The 16,308-nt window shown below is 36.3% G+C and overlaps 1 protein-coding gene across 5 annotated transcripts in view; it reads left to right on the forward strand.

Annotated features, from left to right (window-relative positions):
• Eya4 (EYA transcriptional coactivator and phosphatase 4) overlaps nt 1–16,308 on the forward strand; it is a 253,185-nt gene that overhangs the window by 193,356 nt on the left and 43,521 nt on the right. For all 5 annotated transcript variants that reach the window (XM_036169267.1, XM_036169268.1, XM_036169270.1 and 2 more), the window contains 5 exons: nt 3,920–3,986; nt 5,447–5,589; nt 5,736–5,879; nt 6,902–6,981; nt 10,979–11,144. In XM_036169267.1, the coding sequence (XP_036025160.1) occupies nt 3,920–3,986; nt 5,447–5,589; nt 5,736–5,879; nt 6,902–6,981; nt 10,979–11,144 (600 nt within the window). The remainder of the gene's footprint in view (nt 1–3,919; nt 3,987–5,446; nt 5,590–5,735; nt 5,880–6,901; nt 6,982–10,978; nt 11,145–16,308) is intronic.

The raw sequence follows: 16,308 nt of genomic DNA on the forward strand, positions 1-16,308 counted from the left end.
TCATTATTGTATACACTGCTTGATCAATTTCATAATTAGGTCCATAATAGCTAACTTTGTTCCTTCAACTTGCCCATTTAAATTACATTAAAAACTGCCTTCTGCCCAACCTTCTAGATGTAAAACTATCCATTTGATTCCTTCTAAATAGCCTTGTTTCCTCTCTGGGTTTAAGAAAGTCCTCCTGTGTAGGCAGCTGAGTGACAAGTATTAAAGGTTAATGGGTTTCTGGAGAACACATGCTGGTTACATTAGAACTCAGCCTAGGAGAGAAGTCCTGTGCTTCAAAGAGAACAATAGTATGTCTTTAAACATCAATCCTTTTTAAATATAAATACCTGATAACTCCCAGCTGGTCACAAAGGGTACAAATTGAATTGACTTAAAGACTTTTTTATATTACTATTTTGTATGGCTTATTATCTAATGAATAAAATTTTGGAAACCCAAGAAGAAATGCATACATCACAAAGATAAACATGAAACCCAGAAAAGTGTTATGGTAGTTAAATCTCCATCCTGTAATTCTGCCTTAATATATTTTGTTTATTCATGTTCCCATGTGCATGGACTTTATGTGGGTGAGCTTTATGTAGAAAGAGTTGAGGTATGTCTCCAAGTCTAATGTAGTGTTATGGAATATATTTCATTTTTATGGAGACAGATGATCCAGCTTTATAAGTTCACACTAATTGGAACAGCTGTCATAAGTGCACATAAATATTAGTACTCCAGACAGAAATAAATACTAGTGTACCAACTCGGCATAAAGACTCATCTGTGCTATTCTGCAGTCTTTTCAGCAACTCACCTGCCTCACAAGAGATGAATAGACACCAATACACTGCATTACCGCTCTGTAGTGCTTCCTAACTATAACTACTATTGATTTTCTACAAAATATGTGTATATGAATGATCTTGGGGAAAGGGTATGAGATTATTAAGTAATTGCTATTGGGCTTCAAGAATAGACAAGTTCATTGAAAGATGAGTGGCAAATCTACAGATTGTTGGCTCCAAGTGTAATTTCAGAACTCTACAATTCACTCTACAAATAAGAATATTAAAGTCCACAGAGACATCCAGAGTGGTTTGACCATATAGTCAAGCATAAATGAGTCTAGAACCATGTGCTGGTAATTGGCCCCTAATTATGGTATTGTGATGGGAATATGAGGACAGGAGAAGAATACATCTAAGCGATGATCCTATTTGCTATGGACTCATACCATACCTAAAGACACTTCCCTAGTTTTCTAATAAGAAATTTTGAGGGCTTCATGGTCTAAAGCAGCCACTTCCAGTGTATGATTATTTCATTTCAATAACCAAAATTTCGTGAAATAAAGAAAAGTTGTTTCTGGTTAAATTAGGCACATTCCAATTATGTAATTCCTGTCCATAGCTGGTGGCTACCTGAGTGAAAACTGAGACACAGAACACACTTAACACTGTGAATACTTCACTGGACAGCAGTGGTCCAGAGTGGGCCTTCTCCACAACAACTAGAGATTCCGAGGGAGCTGCAGGCTGACCTGTGAGATACTTAACAGCATTCTGCATCTAGTTCAAATATCATTAGCACCCCATCTGTGGTACTCCAATACATCCCCTACCAGGCTAAATATCCCCACTGCTTCTCTTCTTCCTGAAAGCCTCTAAATTAATATATTCATGATGGTAGAGTAAAAGCCTTAACATTTTTTTGACCACATCTTCTGAGAAACTGGTAGTAGGCATTAGAAGTTCTAAAATCAGTTCTCAAGACATTCCAAAGGTTCTGCTTCCTTCTGTTTGAAGAAATGATAAAGTATGATGAGTCCAGTGCTTTGAGGAATATGTATGAGTCACTACATAGCAATGAGGCATGACACAAAGGATTCCAGATTTTCACAAAGCAATCTGCAGATCTTTCTGGAAAGAGAGCTTCTACAGTGATCAACATAATCACAGCTCCTTCTACTCAATTGTGTTGTTGCTTACTGTTTTCTATAAATTTTATCAATTTGAATAAAAATTAAAAGTTTTAGTAAATAAGTTTTATTCCTTTCATAATCACCTTAGTTTTCTGAGCCAAAGGTTTTTGTCTTCCACTTTATTTTATATAGACATTAATATAAAATTTCAAAGGTCAATCAAGCCTTTTGTTGTGTTGGGGTATTCTCACAAAGTCAAGATTCTTTCATTGAAGAGAAAATGCATTCTATATGTTCAGAATGTTGTTCATGTATATGAGTCTTTTCTGAAATATAGAATTCTGCTTTGTATAATTTAATAAAAGATGCTATAAGTTAATATTTCTTGTTACTTTGTCTTATTTGAAATCCTTTCCATTTTTCAATCTTGAGGCTAGCCTATCAATCTGGACAGCTTCAGTTTTGATTGTACTGACACGGAGTCCCATTAAAAAGCAGAGAAAGCAACCTGGAATTAAGCCTTTCTTGACCCAATTTCTGTTATAATATTCAATAATGTTGAATTTTGAACAATGTACATTTGGTGTCCATGGAATATAGTACAATAGTCTGTTCTCATTAGTCTGATTTCAAGTTTTAACAAATTCTTGTTAGTTTTGGAGAAATTAAGTGAAAAGTGATGTTTTATTTCCAACTATCTATAGGAAATTCAGTTCCTAAAATGTTTAGAACTTAACACCTTTATAGTCACATTTGAGGACTTCAAAACTGATTCTTAGCCTTGGGAACACATGCTTACTACACTATTGCTATGAAAATTAAAATTTGATTTCCATACTCAACACTTCCCAACTAAACAGCATCTAAAGCACATTGCATTCATGCCTGTGGCGCTCACGAGGGCCCTTGATAGCAGTTGTACGTAGGAATAGATCTTATTGCATGAGCCAGTCAGCACTATAGGTCTGTTTGTCGTTTTTTGCCATTCTAAAAACTTAGCTCCAGCATTTGTATGAACAACTCGGAAAGGGTATACTACTTTGAAGTTTAACTATGATTGATTAGACTAAACTCATGCCAGCACTGGGTTGTGTACTACTTTAATCTTTTTGAAATGTGAATGAACAGCAGATGGCCTAATAAAGACACTCTGTGTGCTCGCCCAGTACGGACTGGCTCTGAAGGAACTGGCTCAACATATTAGAATCCATATATGCGCAGTACATCTGTCATAGTCAAGGCAGATGGCAAAAGGGGAGAAAGACTTCCAAACTTTTGGATACACTCCACTGTTGGGTGCATGTTTGAATGAAATATTAAAGTAACCTGACTTTCCCTCTTAAGGTCCTCTCCAACAAATATTATCATCGATGATTCAAAACAGGCTTGAAATATATAATTGGTACAACATTTTACACTGCCTAAAATACAATGGATTATCACCCATGCTCTCTATGCACATTCTTATTACTAGAACATTTCTGACTGTGCATTTTTTAGCCCCCATCTGGTTGATAGGATGGAAGGAAATTGGAAACAGTAGCATTTTACAATCGGGGAATGACAGTTTGAACTTCAAACTTCTTAATGTCTATTTTAATTAGAATATATGGAGTCAGTATATCAAGATCATATTTGGACTTAAAATGTAAAGTTTGTACATTTAAAATATTGACTTTTGCACCATGAAAGTTTACTGTGTAACCAAAGGCATTTGCCAATAAGCTATTGGTATAGAAAGAAGAGCACACACTGACCTGAGAAAATGAAGACTGTTTGTGGGAAGAATAGGTACTCCATGCTCTTGTAACAAATCTTGAAACACTTTAAAATGAAGATGGTGTCTAATCAACTGCTTCTTTATGCAATGAATTTGAGAAAGTGAATGAACTTTAAGAATTGCATATTTAATCTGCAATTTCCTTAAGTAGGTTATTGTACTCTCTAGTGAAGATGTGTTCATGAAGCGTTGCTTTGTGCACTGTGTTTTGTGTCTTATAGTAATAACAAGTAGCGGCTACAGTCCCAGATCGACACATCAGTATTCCCCACAGCTGTATCCTTCCAAGTAAGTTTCCTGCACATTCAGTTTTGATAGAGATATTGCTGAAATTACATGTGTTAATTTATATTCGCATAATATGGCAACTTTAAATTGGAAATATATAAGCATATAACTATTGAAGCAGGATAGATAAAAAGTTAGATTAGACATGAACGTTTGTCTTACATAAATTGGAAATAGAAATATCCCATTTATCTGGATAATTCCTTTCATCTCTGTTTTGATGATCTGAGGAAAACAAGAAACATGTAGACAAATAAAGCCTCAAAATTCTTCAGACCAGGACACTTGAATATCATTATTGTTTTAGAATTTGAAGCATTTCATGCACAAGTTTGTTAAAAAAAAATATGAGGTTTTCTACTATACAAGGCTTTTGCTTCAAATTTTTAACATGTAATTGTTTTGTATGTTATCCTAACAATAAGTAACTATCCTTGTTTAGTGCTAATTAAAAGAATACTATATATAACTTGAAATATATTTGAGCATTTATAGATGTGCACTGTATTTGGGTTTTGAAATAAGTTTATACACATTTTAAGGAAAATTACAAACAGTGATTAGCTATATATAAAAATATATAGAAATCATATTTTACCCAAACATTAATATTTAACAATCCAGTCAATCACCAAATATTTTCTTGGATTCTAAGTTACAATAAACACACTTTTGAAAGTGTTACATTGTTTTTATAACTGATATAGTCACCCGTTTTGAGGACAGGGTAAATTGTTCAAGATATCAAGTTGAGCTATGTTGGTTGGATTAATGATTTATATCTGAATTCACTTGTTTACCAGATATGCCCAAATTTGAGTTTTCCTATGCATGTAAATTAAAATATATTGTTATCTTACTACACATCCAGGATGCCTTAAGTATAGACCAAGGACTGGATTCCAGTTGGGAACATTGTATAAAATAGACCTGACAAAGGGGATGACATGCCATTTCTTTATGGGAAGACACATCCTTTTTCTCAAATTTCCGACTTTGAGTAGTGAATTCTTGGAAGGGTTGTTAAAAAAGACATCTACAATTAATGGCAACACTTGTAGCAAGTGTGAATATGCTATGAGTACATTCATCAGCTGGCTTATGACCACGAATTCCCCAAAGGTGTACAAAATGGAGTACTAGTATAGATGGGAGGAGGAAACGCAGATCAAGAGGACACTCTAAATATGCCATCTAAACTCAATTGCTTATTTTAGAGATGTAATCTAGTCTTCACGCCTTTAAATTAGTTTTCTCGGGTCATCAGGATGGCTTGCATCAAAGCCTGCGCTCCTTTTTTATTTTTATTCACTCTCTTTCAACTTTTATTCATTTCTGATAAGTTGGGGATAAGGAGGGGGATTTACTTCCTGGGTGTTACAGGATTTCACTGAATCAAAGCTGTCTGATTTAATATGCAGTCTTTGTTGCCACAGTAATGCTATTTTTCTGATATTTAGGCCCTATCCACACATTCTTTCTACACCAGCAGCTCAAACAATGTCCGCCTATGCAGGCCAGACTCAGTATTCGGGGATGCAGCAGCCAGCCGTCTACACAGCCTACTCACAGACAGGACAGCCCTACAGCTTGCCTGCTTATGGTAGGTAACGTCTTCTGTCTCCTCCTTTGGTAGTAATCAGATAATCCCTGTTGATGAGTAGGTAGCTTTATGTACTAGTGGAAATTCCGCCTCAGAAGAAGATTCTCTCACTAAACAAGTGGTTTGCCTGTGTGTTTTCTAAACAGATCTTGGTGTGATGTTGCCAGCCATCAAAACAGAAAGTGGGCTTTCCCAAACTCAGTCTCCATTACAGAGTGGCTGCCTCAGTTACAGCCCTGGGTTTTCTACCCCACAGCCAGGCCAGACACCTTACTCTTACCAGGTGCCAGGTAAGTACCCAGGCATAAAACATGTTCCTGAAGAAAAAAAAAAAATAGATTCCTTAAATGTGACTCTGTGATTTCAGTAATGATAAAGACATTGTCAGTCTCATCCACGGCTCACACAATTTCCTAAGAAAAGACAGTTAGCTGGTAGAAGCCTGATGAAAATGGTTGGATCCAGGTGGAGAGACAGGACTCAAAACAAACACTTTGGGCTAAGCTTGGTAATAAAGACCCCCTGAGATCTACCTGGCTGGGCAGTCAGAAGCCTGATGTCTTTCTAAGGGAAAATTCTGAAGCTATTCAGAGTGCAGGGCTGGGGAGTCAGCTCCTCAGGTTCCCTCAGAAACCTTTGCCAGCTGTCAGGAGGGGGTAGGAAACATCCTCATTCAGACCTTTCAATTTCAAATTTCAGTAACTTCACAACAAAACTCGAGTAACTTCTCTCACTAAATTCTACAAAGTGACATATTTTTAATAATTTAACAAAAAAACGATCAAATAGAATATTTTCTAATTTACACTTAGAAATTGTACCTATTTCTTGAGTAGGGGGGCTGTTATTTTGACACACTTCTTAATATAGTATGTAATGTAGAAGTCAGAATAACTGTGTGTGTGTGTGTGTGTGTGTGTGTGTGTGTGTCCTCAAACTTACATAACTGATTTGTTATAAAGACATTCAAAATCCATTCTTGCAACCTGTGTTATTCTCAGCCATTGTGCAATCGAACATCGGCACTTACTTTTTGAGTTAGCCAGCAGCCACTGATTAGCATCTCTACCCTGCACCCTCTTCACCCAGACTGTGCTGCCCATGATTGTCCTCTCAGCTTCTCTGAGATCAGCTTGCTTGGTTCTACATGATGAAGATTTACGTGTCCTGCATCTTTCTGTGCTTGGCTTACTTCACTTAACACCGTATCCTCTGGTTCCATCCACACTGCCACAAGTGACTGTATTTCATTCCCTTTTACAAGCTGAATGAATATGGAAACTGTTCAAATGCATTTTATCTTTCCCTCTAGGCTCCAGTTTTGCACCATCATCTACTATTTATGCGAATAATTCCGTTTCCAATTCAACAAATTTCACTGGCTCACAACAGGTACTGTAGTTTTTGGGTTTTTTTTTTTTGTTTTTGTTTTTGTTTTTGTTTTTGTATTTACACTTTTTTAAATTTCTGTTGGAGATTTTAGAAGATTTCCTTTATTTATAATTTATAATTATTTATTATTTATAATGTTTATAATTCCTTTATTTATTTTATGTGGGTATTGAAGAATTCTGTTTCTACCTTTCTAGAGTTATTGGAAAGGGTCTTTTTTCATTTATTCTTTAAAAATTTTTAAATTTATTTCAACTTTTGAAATTAAAATATAATTACTTCCCTTTTTACCTCCAGCCCCTCCCATAAGCCCCCTTCCTTCTTTCTCTCAAATTCATGGTCTCTTTTTCCATAATTTTTCATACAGATTCCTACATATATTAATACAACTTGCTCAGTGTATATAATGTTACTTGTATTGTGTATTATTTCAGGGTTGACAACTTGATATTAGATGCACAGTTAGGGAGCCCTTCCCTGGGAAGCCTAAGGGAAGAGATTCTTTAAATACAATTTTATTAATTCTTTAAGAATGTCATATATGTATATTTTGAACTTTAATAGTTATTTTAGGTTGCCTTGTAGGTACACGTGATCTAAAACTTGGGATCTTTATTTAAAACTAAGATAACAATTCTGCAAAGTAGAAAAATTGCCTGTTTAGAATTGTTGGGTATTTTTTATTCTCATTGACTTAGTTTTGTTTAATGTTGAAGCACTGCTCATTAAACACCTGAACTATAGTTATTTTAATCATCTGTCATGTTATCATGGGATACATATCATGAGATATGTTTTTACTTGAGCTATAATAGACAGTTATTTCCCTTGATAGAAATTGCTTACTTAATGTAACATTACTTAACAAATTGAACTAGAATCAATCATAAGATTATGGCATACATTCTAAAACAGGATCCTAAAACATAACAGCAGTAACTAAAGAAAAAGCCTGCAAACTGTTGGCTTTTAATTTTTCATGAATTCAATCTATATTTCTTTTAATAAATGTTCTTGCTTTCCCTGCCTTCCTAACAGCTTTACTTTTCTCTTTGGTCTGAGCCTGCCTCTAGTCACCCTTAACTCTTCTCCTCATCATGTTTTGTTAATGTTTCCATGAGCTTTAAAATCAAGGACGATAGAATTACAGATGGGATGAGAGTAAGTGTTCCTCCAAGAGCATCCTTGAGCACAAATGAATCATGACTATGTTGACACTTTGGAATTGTGCCCTTGTGTCCTAATTCCAAACCATGTTCAGAATTACTGAGACTGTAATACGATTACTTTGTTTTCATACATTTTAAAATATAAAGTTATTTTGCAAATGCTTTCTCTTTAGATTTAATAAAAAAGAGTTCTATTCTTGACTTCTTGTAGTTTTGGTAGCATAACAAAAGGCTCAAAAGAAATTTTGTTGAAACATTATGTATTAAAATATTAGATAGATATAAATAAATAGAATAATTTGTCATTAATTTAAAAGTACCTTGTAGCTTTATATACTTTCAGGGGAAAAACTGATGACTTCCGCTAGCTACAATTTACTCGGTTGACAAAGCAGACATTAACTGAGCACTTGAAATACATCATGTTTTTAACAACACACCTTAAGTTCAAAAACAGTTAAATCTTTGTTTCCTGTTCTCTCAATGTGGATAGTCCTGCTGAAGAAACAGACAAGATTCAACACAGACAGAAGATAGACTAGATGGCTAAAACCACTGAGATACACGCTTGACAAAAAGCATCATAAGGGAAAAATTACTCTGCTGTCCCTGGGAAGATACAAAAACAATGCATAAAGGAAAGGAAAAATTTACAAAGTTTCAATCACAAACAGATCCAATTCTATTGGAGGTTTTACAGTGCTTTTGTGCAGACTATAACTGTATTTTGGATCAAAGTTTGAATAGCATTTTATTATTTTAAAAACACTATTTGATAAGCATGGGAAGGTCTGTACACTTAGGGACCTAGGGACAGGGGTGTGACTGGATAGGCTTCATTCCTTTCTTTTAGAACTTTCAGTCTACAGAGCAAAGTAGACAGCAAATAAACAGGGAGACAAAATGCTCATAGAAATCTAACATTGCATAGGAGAGTATTGTTCAAGATTTTCCTCTGGCGGCTGTGGTTAGGTCAGGACTGATCAGAATGAGGTAACGAACAAGGACAAGAAGTCACCGGGAGACAAGGAAGCAAAGGTCAATGTGCCATTAAAATAGAAGAAGCATGGAGCCCAAGTCATCCATGAGGAGAATGGAGAGAAACACCACAAAATAGTAGGCTAGATCCAGTCACATAAGGTGCTGTAAGCTTCATCATCGGGGGAGTAGAACATTGGTCACATCGGGTCTTGTAAGCTTCAGTAAGAGTTCTGATTGGAGTCTAGGACCATTTGGAGGTTATTAATGCTTTTGAATAGGAGGATATCATGTAGTTTGTGCTTTGGAGCAACCACTCTGAAGGAAGCAGAAATGGAAATGAGACAAATTAGAAAATAAGAACAATAGCTTCAACAGGAAATGGAGAATGCTTGGATAAAGGTGGTAAGAGCAGAAGTGAGAGCAGGGAGGAATCTTGAAGATAGACCCGGATGAAAAAAGACACCACCTTCTCCGTAGGCCACTGCCAGCTTTCCTGGTGTGTACCGCCTTTTCTGATGATGCCAGTGGCAGGCTGGAAGCTATGGCATGCAGATGCTCGAGTTGACTTCCTGGCTATAATTCCAGCCTAGATACTAGCTCTGTGACCATTTTGAAAGTCACTTCAAGTTCTGTGCCTTAGTAGTTTCAGATATAAAGTGGCAATCATGATACCATAGACAAGGTTCTGAGTGGTAAGTGAGTAAGTCCATGTAAGTCCTTAGAACAATGCCATGACCCAAAGCCAACATTTCTTGTTTGTTATTACTGTTTCACTCTGAGAAAGAAGTATTGATAAAGAAAAACTTCTTCATTCAAATATTGAAGTATTCTACTTGGCTCACAGCATGGGATGGGGGAATAGCAGATCCAGAGATGAACAGGAAAGTAGAATCTCAGTTTTCTGCCATATTACTTAATGCTTCCTGGTAATACACGTGTTTACTTATACAGAGAATTTTTCTTTTTTGGAAATGACATCAAATATGGATCTTTGTTCACTTCAGAGCTTATCACAACAGGAGATCTTCATCCTGACCAAGGATTTGTCATCACTGATAACATTTTTGGCTAAACCATGCTAGATATATTAAACACCATTTATCACAAGTCTTTACTCATCATCTTAATATGTAAAAGGCCATTGGAGGATCATTTTTCATCATTTTAAGGTTCTTTTTTTTTTTAATGGAAAACAGGTCAGGAAGTTGGTTCATTGCTTTTATTTTTATGTGCAACAAAGAAGAAAAAGTAAATATTTTGTAAACCTCACTGAAGACTTTAAGTTAAGCCTCAGGTAGCTGGTTGCTTGTGGTGGCTAGGAAATCTGTTTATTTACTCTAAAATGCCTGCCAAGACCAAATAAAAAAGCAATGCCTAGAAGAGGAATAACACTTTTAAAGAATACATATTGAGGTCTGTGTAGAAGCCAGGAGTACTCACAATTCTTTCTTCCCAATGGGGTTAGGCAATGTGTCAGAATGGACTGAATGAGTATAAATGGACTACATTTCCTCTCCCTTTTCAGTGCATAATACTAATGGCATAAAACCCCATATTAGTAATTACAGATGGTGAAACAAAGCATTAGCAAACTTCAGTCAGATTCACATGCATGCCTTAGACCTGGTCTGCAAACCTAATAGGGAAATTAATTACTGCTGCATGTGTGAGATGCCCAGAAGATTGGCTCCACGCATTAGCCTCAAGTCCAAGCCCTGGACTGGAAAGCAAATGGAGCTGAATATTAATCATTTAGTTACCACCGTGTCGATGTTTACTTTCTTGCTTGGACTATACTAGACGGTAATTGCTCTTCTTTACCTTTGTACCTCATTTATTCGTTTCAGGATTACCCATCCTACACAGCCTTTGGCCAAAACCAATATGCTCAGTATTACCCAGCATCCACCTATGGGGCATACATGACATCAAACAACACAGCTGATGGCACATCATCGTCCACCTCAACTTACCAGCTGCAGGAATCTCTCCCAGGACTAACTAGCCAACCAGGTATAGACCTTCACCCAGGTGAAATACTTTGAAATGTCCTGTGCTATCTAATAATGGGGAAGAAAATGAACATTGCAGAAACGTGCCTGAAAACTGCCAGTTAGTCACACTCATGATGAATGTGTTTTAGCTCAATGAGTAAGACGAGGCTTCTAGGCATTTCAGAAATTCCCTTTTGAGATATGAGACAGACAGGAGATTTTAACCTCAAATGATTATGTGTGAAAGAATATCAATATGGGTGAAGGGATCTTTTGCCAGACCCATTCTTTATTCCTTGCAAACCTGACAACAAAGAGCAGCTGCAATATTATCTCTCTGGAGTGTAATTGGGGGTGGGACTGTGTAACTTCTTTACCTTGTGAGTCATCAGTAACTCTAGCCAGTCAGCATTCCTACATTCCTAGGATTTGAAGGATCAGTGGTAGGAAGTTTAATATCTTTGCTTGATCAGTGAATAGTTAAAAGTCCATTTTGTCTTTTTTCCCCCTTTATCTGAAACCTGCTGTCCTCTTGTTAGAACTGTATTTGCTACCCAGATTTCAAAGCTTTAAAAGCCAGCTAAAGCAGCATTTTAGCATCTTCCCCATCAAAACTGCAAATATCCTGGGAAAATTACCAAGTTGATTCTAAAATTATAAGAAAAAGTAAAGGAATTGGAATATACAATTTAAAAAAAAAGAAGAAGAACTAAGTTTGAAGAATGGCATTGTCTGATCTTAAGACTTGCTGAGTACAAAAGCTAACATGCGACAGTGATGATCAAAACCTCACAGAGCAGAGAAAGAGAATGAGAACCCAGTGACAGAATCAGACATTCACTGAGGAATGATTGGTGAAAGTTGCGTGGAGGATTTCTAGAGTTTTTATTTGGGAGGGATTTTTCGAGACAGGGGTTCTCTGTGTAGTTTTGGTGCCTGTCCTGGATCTCACTCTGTACCCCTGGCTGGCCTCGAACTCACAGACATTCTCCTGGCTCTGCCTCCCAAATCCTGGGATTAAAGGCATGCACCACCACTGCCTGGCTCAATTTCTAGTGTTTTTCAACAAAAGGTAATTGAAAAACTGAAGATCTATGCACAAAAGAAGAATCACAATTTGTGTTTTTATACAAAAAAATCAAAGTAAATCTTAACTCTTTGGGCAAAAAAAAAAAAAACTCCTAGAAGGAAAATATGTAGGATATCTTCGTGATCCTGGGAAAACAAATAATTATTAGGTATTATAAACAATCCTTAAAATTATAACAATTTTATAAAATTATAGCTAAACAATCCTAAAACTTATAAAATTATAAGGATTATAAACAATTTCTAAAAGCAATGGAATCATAAATTGGATTTAATAAAATTAAGGGTCTGTCTTTAAACACACTGTTAAAAGTACCAAAAGACAAGCTACAGTTGCAGACAAAATTTTTGTAAAGCATATTGTCTGATATAGAACCTCTAATCTAGTACATATAAAGGAATTTAAAAATCAAATAAAACATAAGATTGATATTTTAATTTTTATTTTATGTGTGTGGCTATTTTTCAAGCAATTATGTCTGTGCACTACATGCAATTAATACCTACAGAGGCCAGAAGAGGACATTGGGTACCCTGGAACTTGAGCTACAGACTGTGAGCAGCCATTTGGGTGCTGGGAATGAACTCAGATCCTCTGGAAGAGCAGCTAATGCTCTTAACTACAGAACCAGCTCTTCAAGCCCAGAATCTATGCTATTTTATAAATACCAATAAGTTCAAAGTATATTTTTCTGACTTGAGGGTTTTTTTTAATCAACTTCTTTGTTGTTTTCTTTTTTTTTCCAGTTTGGAAGGGAAAACAGAGAAATGCAATCAAAATACTGTTAATTATTTCTAGCTACAACAGTGAGAGACCAAGACAATCCAATTTCATCAGTCAAGTAGTTATTTATTTAGTCTCTATGGCCCCAACCTCATTCTAGAAAATGATATTTCATCATTGACTAAGGTCTCTGCATATAAATAGTTTGGGTTTGAGTAAGAAACCATGTAAGCAATTAGCAATTAGTATGAGAAGGGAAAATCTCAAATACTTAGCAAAGATTAAGAAGTAAACCATTTTGGATAGAATGAAGCAACAATGGAGCTTTTTTCCTGCCAAGTAACAGTTAAGATACACTTATATCATGAATTGTGAAATGGCCATATTAGTTAATTTGCTCCTGTGTTTGGGTACTGTGTTTGGGTACTGTGTTTGGATGGTCCACCGTCCATCATTGTTTTTGTCATCTCACTTAAACATACTCAATTGAAGTCCAAATATATTAAACAGAAAGATAACAAAAATTTAAAATTTTTAAAAACTTTTAATATAAACTATTATTAAATTATTAATTTTTATATTTCATTTTTAATTAATATCTCTCACTGTGCTTTATTTATAAATTCAACTTTATCATAGGCGTGTATGTGGGGAAAAACCATAATATTATGGGGTTTGACATTTTTAATGCCTTCCAGGGTCAGTGTAGAATACAGGAAATGTGTTCTCTCTGGCTGAAGGGAGATACTACATTATCTCTTTTCAATTTTTTTTATCATCACAATTATTTGTCTGTGTGTGTTTATATGTGCAGGGATGCATGCATGCACATGCAAATAGCCATGCCCATCCACGCAAGCACAACATACGTGTTGAACTGGGAAGACAACTTGTGAGAGTCAGTTCTGTTTCCACCACACATCGAGAAAATCAAACTCCAGTCATCAGATTTGGCAGGAAGCCCCTTTGCCCACTGAGCTGTTTCACTGATCTCACTGTATCATTTCTAGCTTTGGACCCAGCATAAGTATTGTAGACAGTGCACTTTGCTTTGGTGACCCTACATTACAGTTTATGTCTTCTTTCTCCTCTTTTATATCTTCCCTTTTGTGAATACAGAGCTCACCTTGAGTTCTTGGCTCTTGTCTTTCTTAGATCTTCTGTTCAGGCTTTTCTCCATCCTCTGCCTCTCTGAGCACTGTATCAAAGGCACAGCCAACGCCAAGCTGAGGCCAGCGAGGCAGCTGGGGCCCCAAATCTTTGTAAAATGCTCAAACTCTTTCAACCTTCTGCCCTAGGCGCCTCACTCATTAATCCAAGCCTTAGCCCTGTGTTCCAAATCTGCCTTTCTCCTCATTCAACAATCTGGTCTTAATTGAAAGACTTGTCAGAATCCATGTTTAATAAGTAGTGGGGATATTGTGGACAAAATGATGCTTGCATCCTTCTATTAGCATCAAAGAGATTTCCCCACTGAGAATGCATGAGGACAATACCACAGAAGTGCTTCTCATCAGATTCAGAGACAGAAACAAACAGGATGAGGTGGATGCATCTGAACTGATTAGACTACAGCTACCATGAAGAAAAACTCTTTGCACACTCAGTATGCTCTGTGAGGTGTACAGCTCTAATTCAAGTTTGATTGTATTCAAATTTCTATCTAACCACAGCAAAGTTTCTCCCCCAGAAAGAATTTCCATTCCCAATACTAAGAATCTCTCTTTTGTTAACACTAAGACAATACGGAATGCAGGCAAGCACTCACACTGCATGGCGGGCTGTGAAGGGGACATATTACAATGCAATGTTGCTGTATGCACTGTCAGAGTGCAGGATTTCTTCCTCTTCTATCGGTTGCTGTTGTCAACAAATACAACTCGGCACCATTTTCAGATCCCATCAGACTTTGTGCTGAAATTACAAAGAGCTTATTTCCTCTAGTAACTATTATTGTCACACAAGTGATTCTTTTTTTTTTCTATTTAACTATAATTTACTGGAGTAGAATCTCAGTTTGCAGTACAGACTGACTTCAAATTAGTGATTCTCCTGTCTCAGCCTCCAAAGTGCTAGGATTAGCACCTGGGTTTATGCCACTAGAATTAAATTAGTGCCCATTAGGATTTCCCCCCCCCTTTTTTTATTACACTTGTGTTTTAATTTTACACATCAGGATTTTTTCTCCCCCCCCTTTTTTTTATTACACTTGTGTTTTAATTTTACACACCAGCCATGGGTTCCCCTGTCCTCCCCCCTCCTGCCCCACCCCCACCTTCCTGTTAAAGGCTAGGCTCACAACCAAAAATACAAATGATTCTTGAGGAATTCTATGATCTTCTCTCAAAGTCTTTAGTTTGATTTGAGCCTTTTCATACCTGGCATGCACCCCAAAAGCAAATAAATTCATAACTATAGGCTTTTTCTTTATTAATAGTGAAATCTGATGGACTTAGTTCCAAGGCAGGAAAAGAATTTCCCATTAACTGACTGTGCATTTTTGGACTTACAGACCAGACCTGACAATGAGGTCCACAATTTCTTATAGAACATTCACTGTGGACTTCCATGTTTAAAAGAGAAACATACCTTATCCTTATGTTCAATAAATGGCAGCTGCTTGCTCTGATTTACAGATAAACCTAATGAAATAAAGTTGGAGCTAAATATCCAAAACTTACAAAGGGCAGTTCTTCATTACTGTGCTGATTAAAGGGTAATTATTCAATTGCCTAGAAAAGCCCAAGGCAGCTGGTAATGACTGATGTTATTTATAAATTGCAAATAGCATTCAGTTATTTATTTTACCTTATTAGGTAGCTTGACAATGGATTTAAAGGCACACTACCACACTGATTAAAAGCAGACATGTCTAGTTCATTATTCTTACAAAGATCTTTCTCTGCCCTTTGCGCTGAAGTTTATCTAAGGTAAATTTATGGTTTTCATTTGCATTCTGAAAGTTAGCATTGAAGATGAAAGATATTTTTACAGTTCTTCCTTACAAATATTTTAAACATTTAAAAAAATAAGTGTGGTTAATAATATGTAACAATGTTATCCTTGATTAGGAGGCCTCCATAAACACTGTAGGGCATTAGCTACAGTTAACAAGTGCTCAATTTAAATGAAGGAACTAGTAGAGCCCCTCCCTCTCAGAAGGAAGCTAGCTTCTTGGATATGAATTAGCAGCCTTTAAAAACTTCATAGAGCAGAGGACAAGATCTTCTCCAGGATACTGGAAAGAGGATATACAGGGAGAGGACCACTTGAATTTCTACATTTGCCACATATGTCTTGGTATTGCAAATATTGGCAGAGACGCTAGAATCAACAGCTCTAAATCAGTATCAGCAAGTGTTCAGTGACC

This window comes from Onychomys torridus, chromosome 19 (genome assembly GCF_903995425.1).
Source record: "Onychomys torridus chromosome 19, mOncTor1.1, whole genome shotgun sequence".
In the NCBI taxonomy this organism is placed as follows: domain Eukaryota; kingdom Metazoa; phylum Chordata; class Mammalia; order Rodentia; family Cricetidae; genus Onychomys; species Onychomys torridus.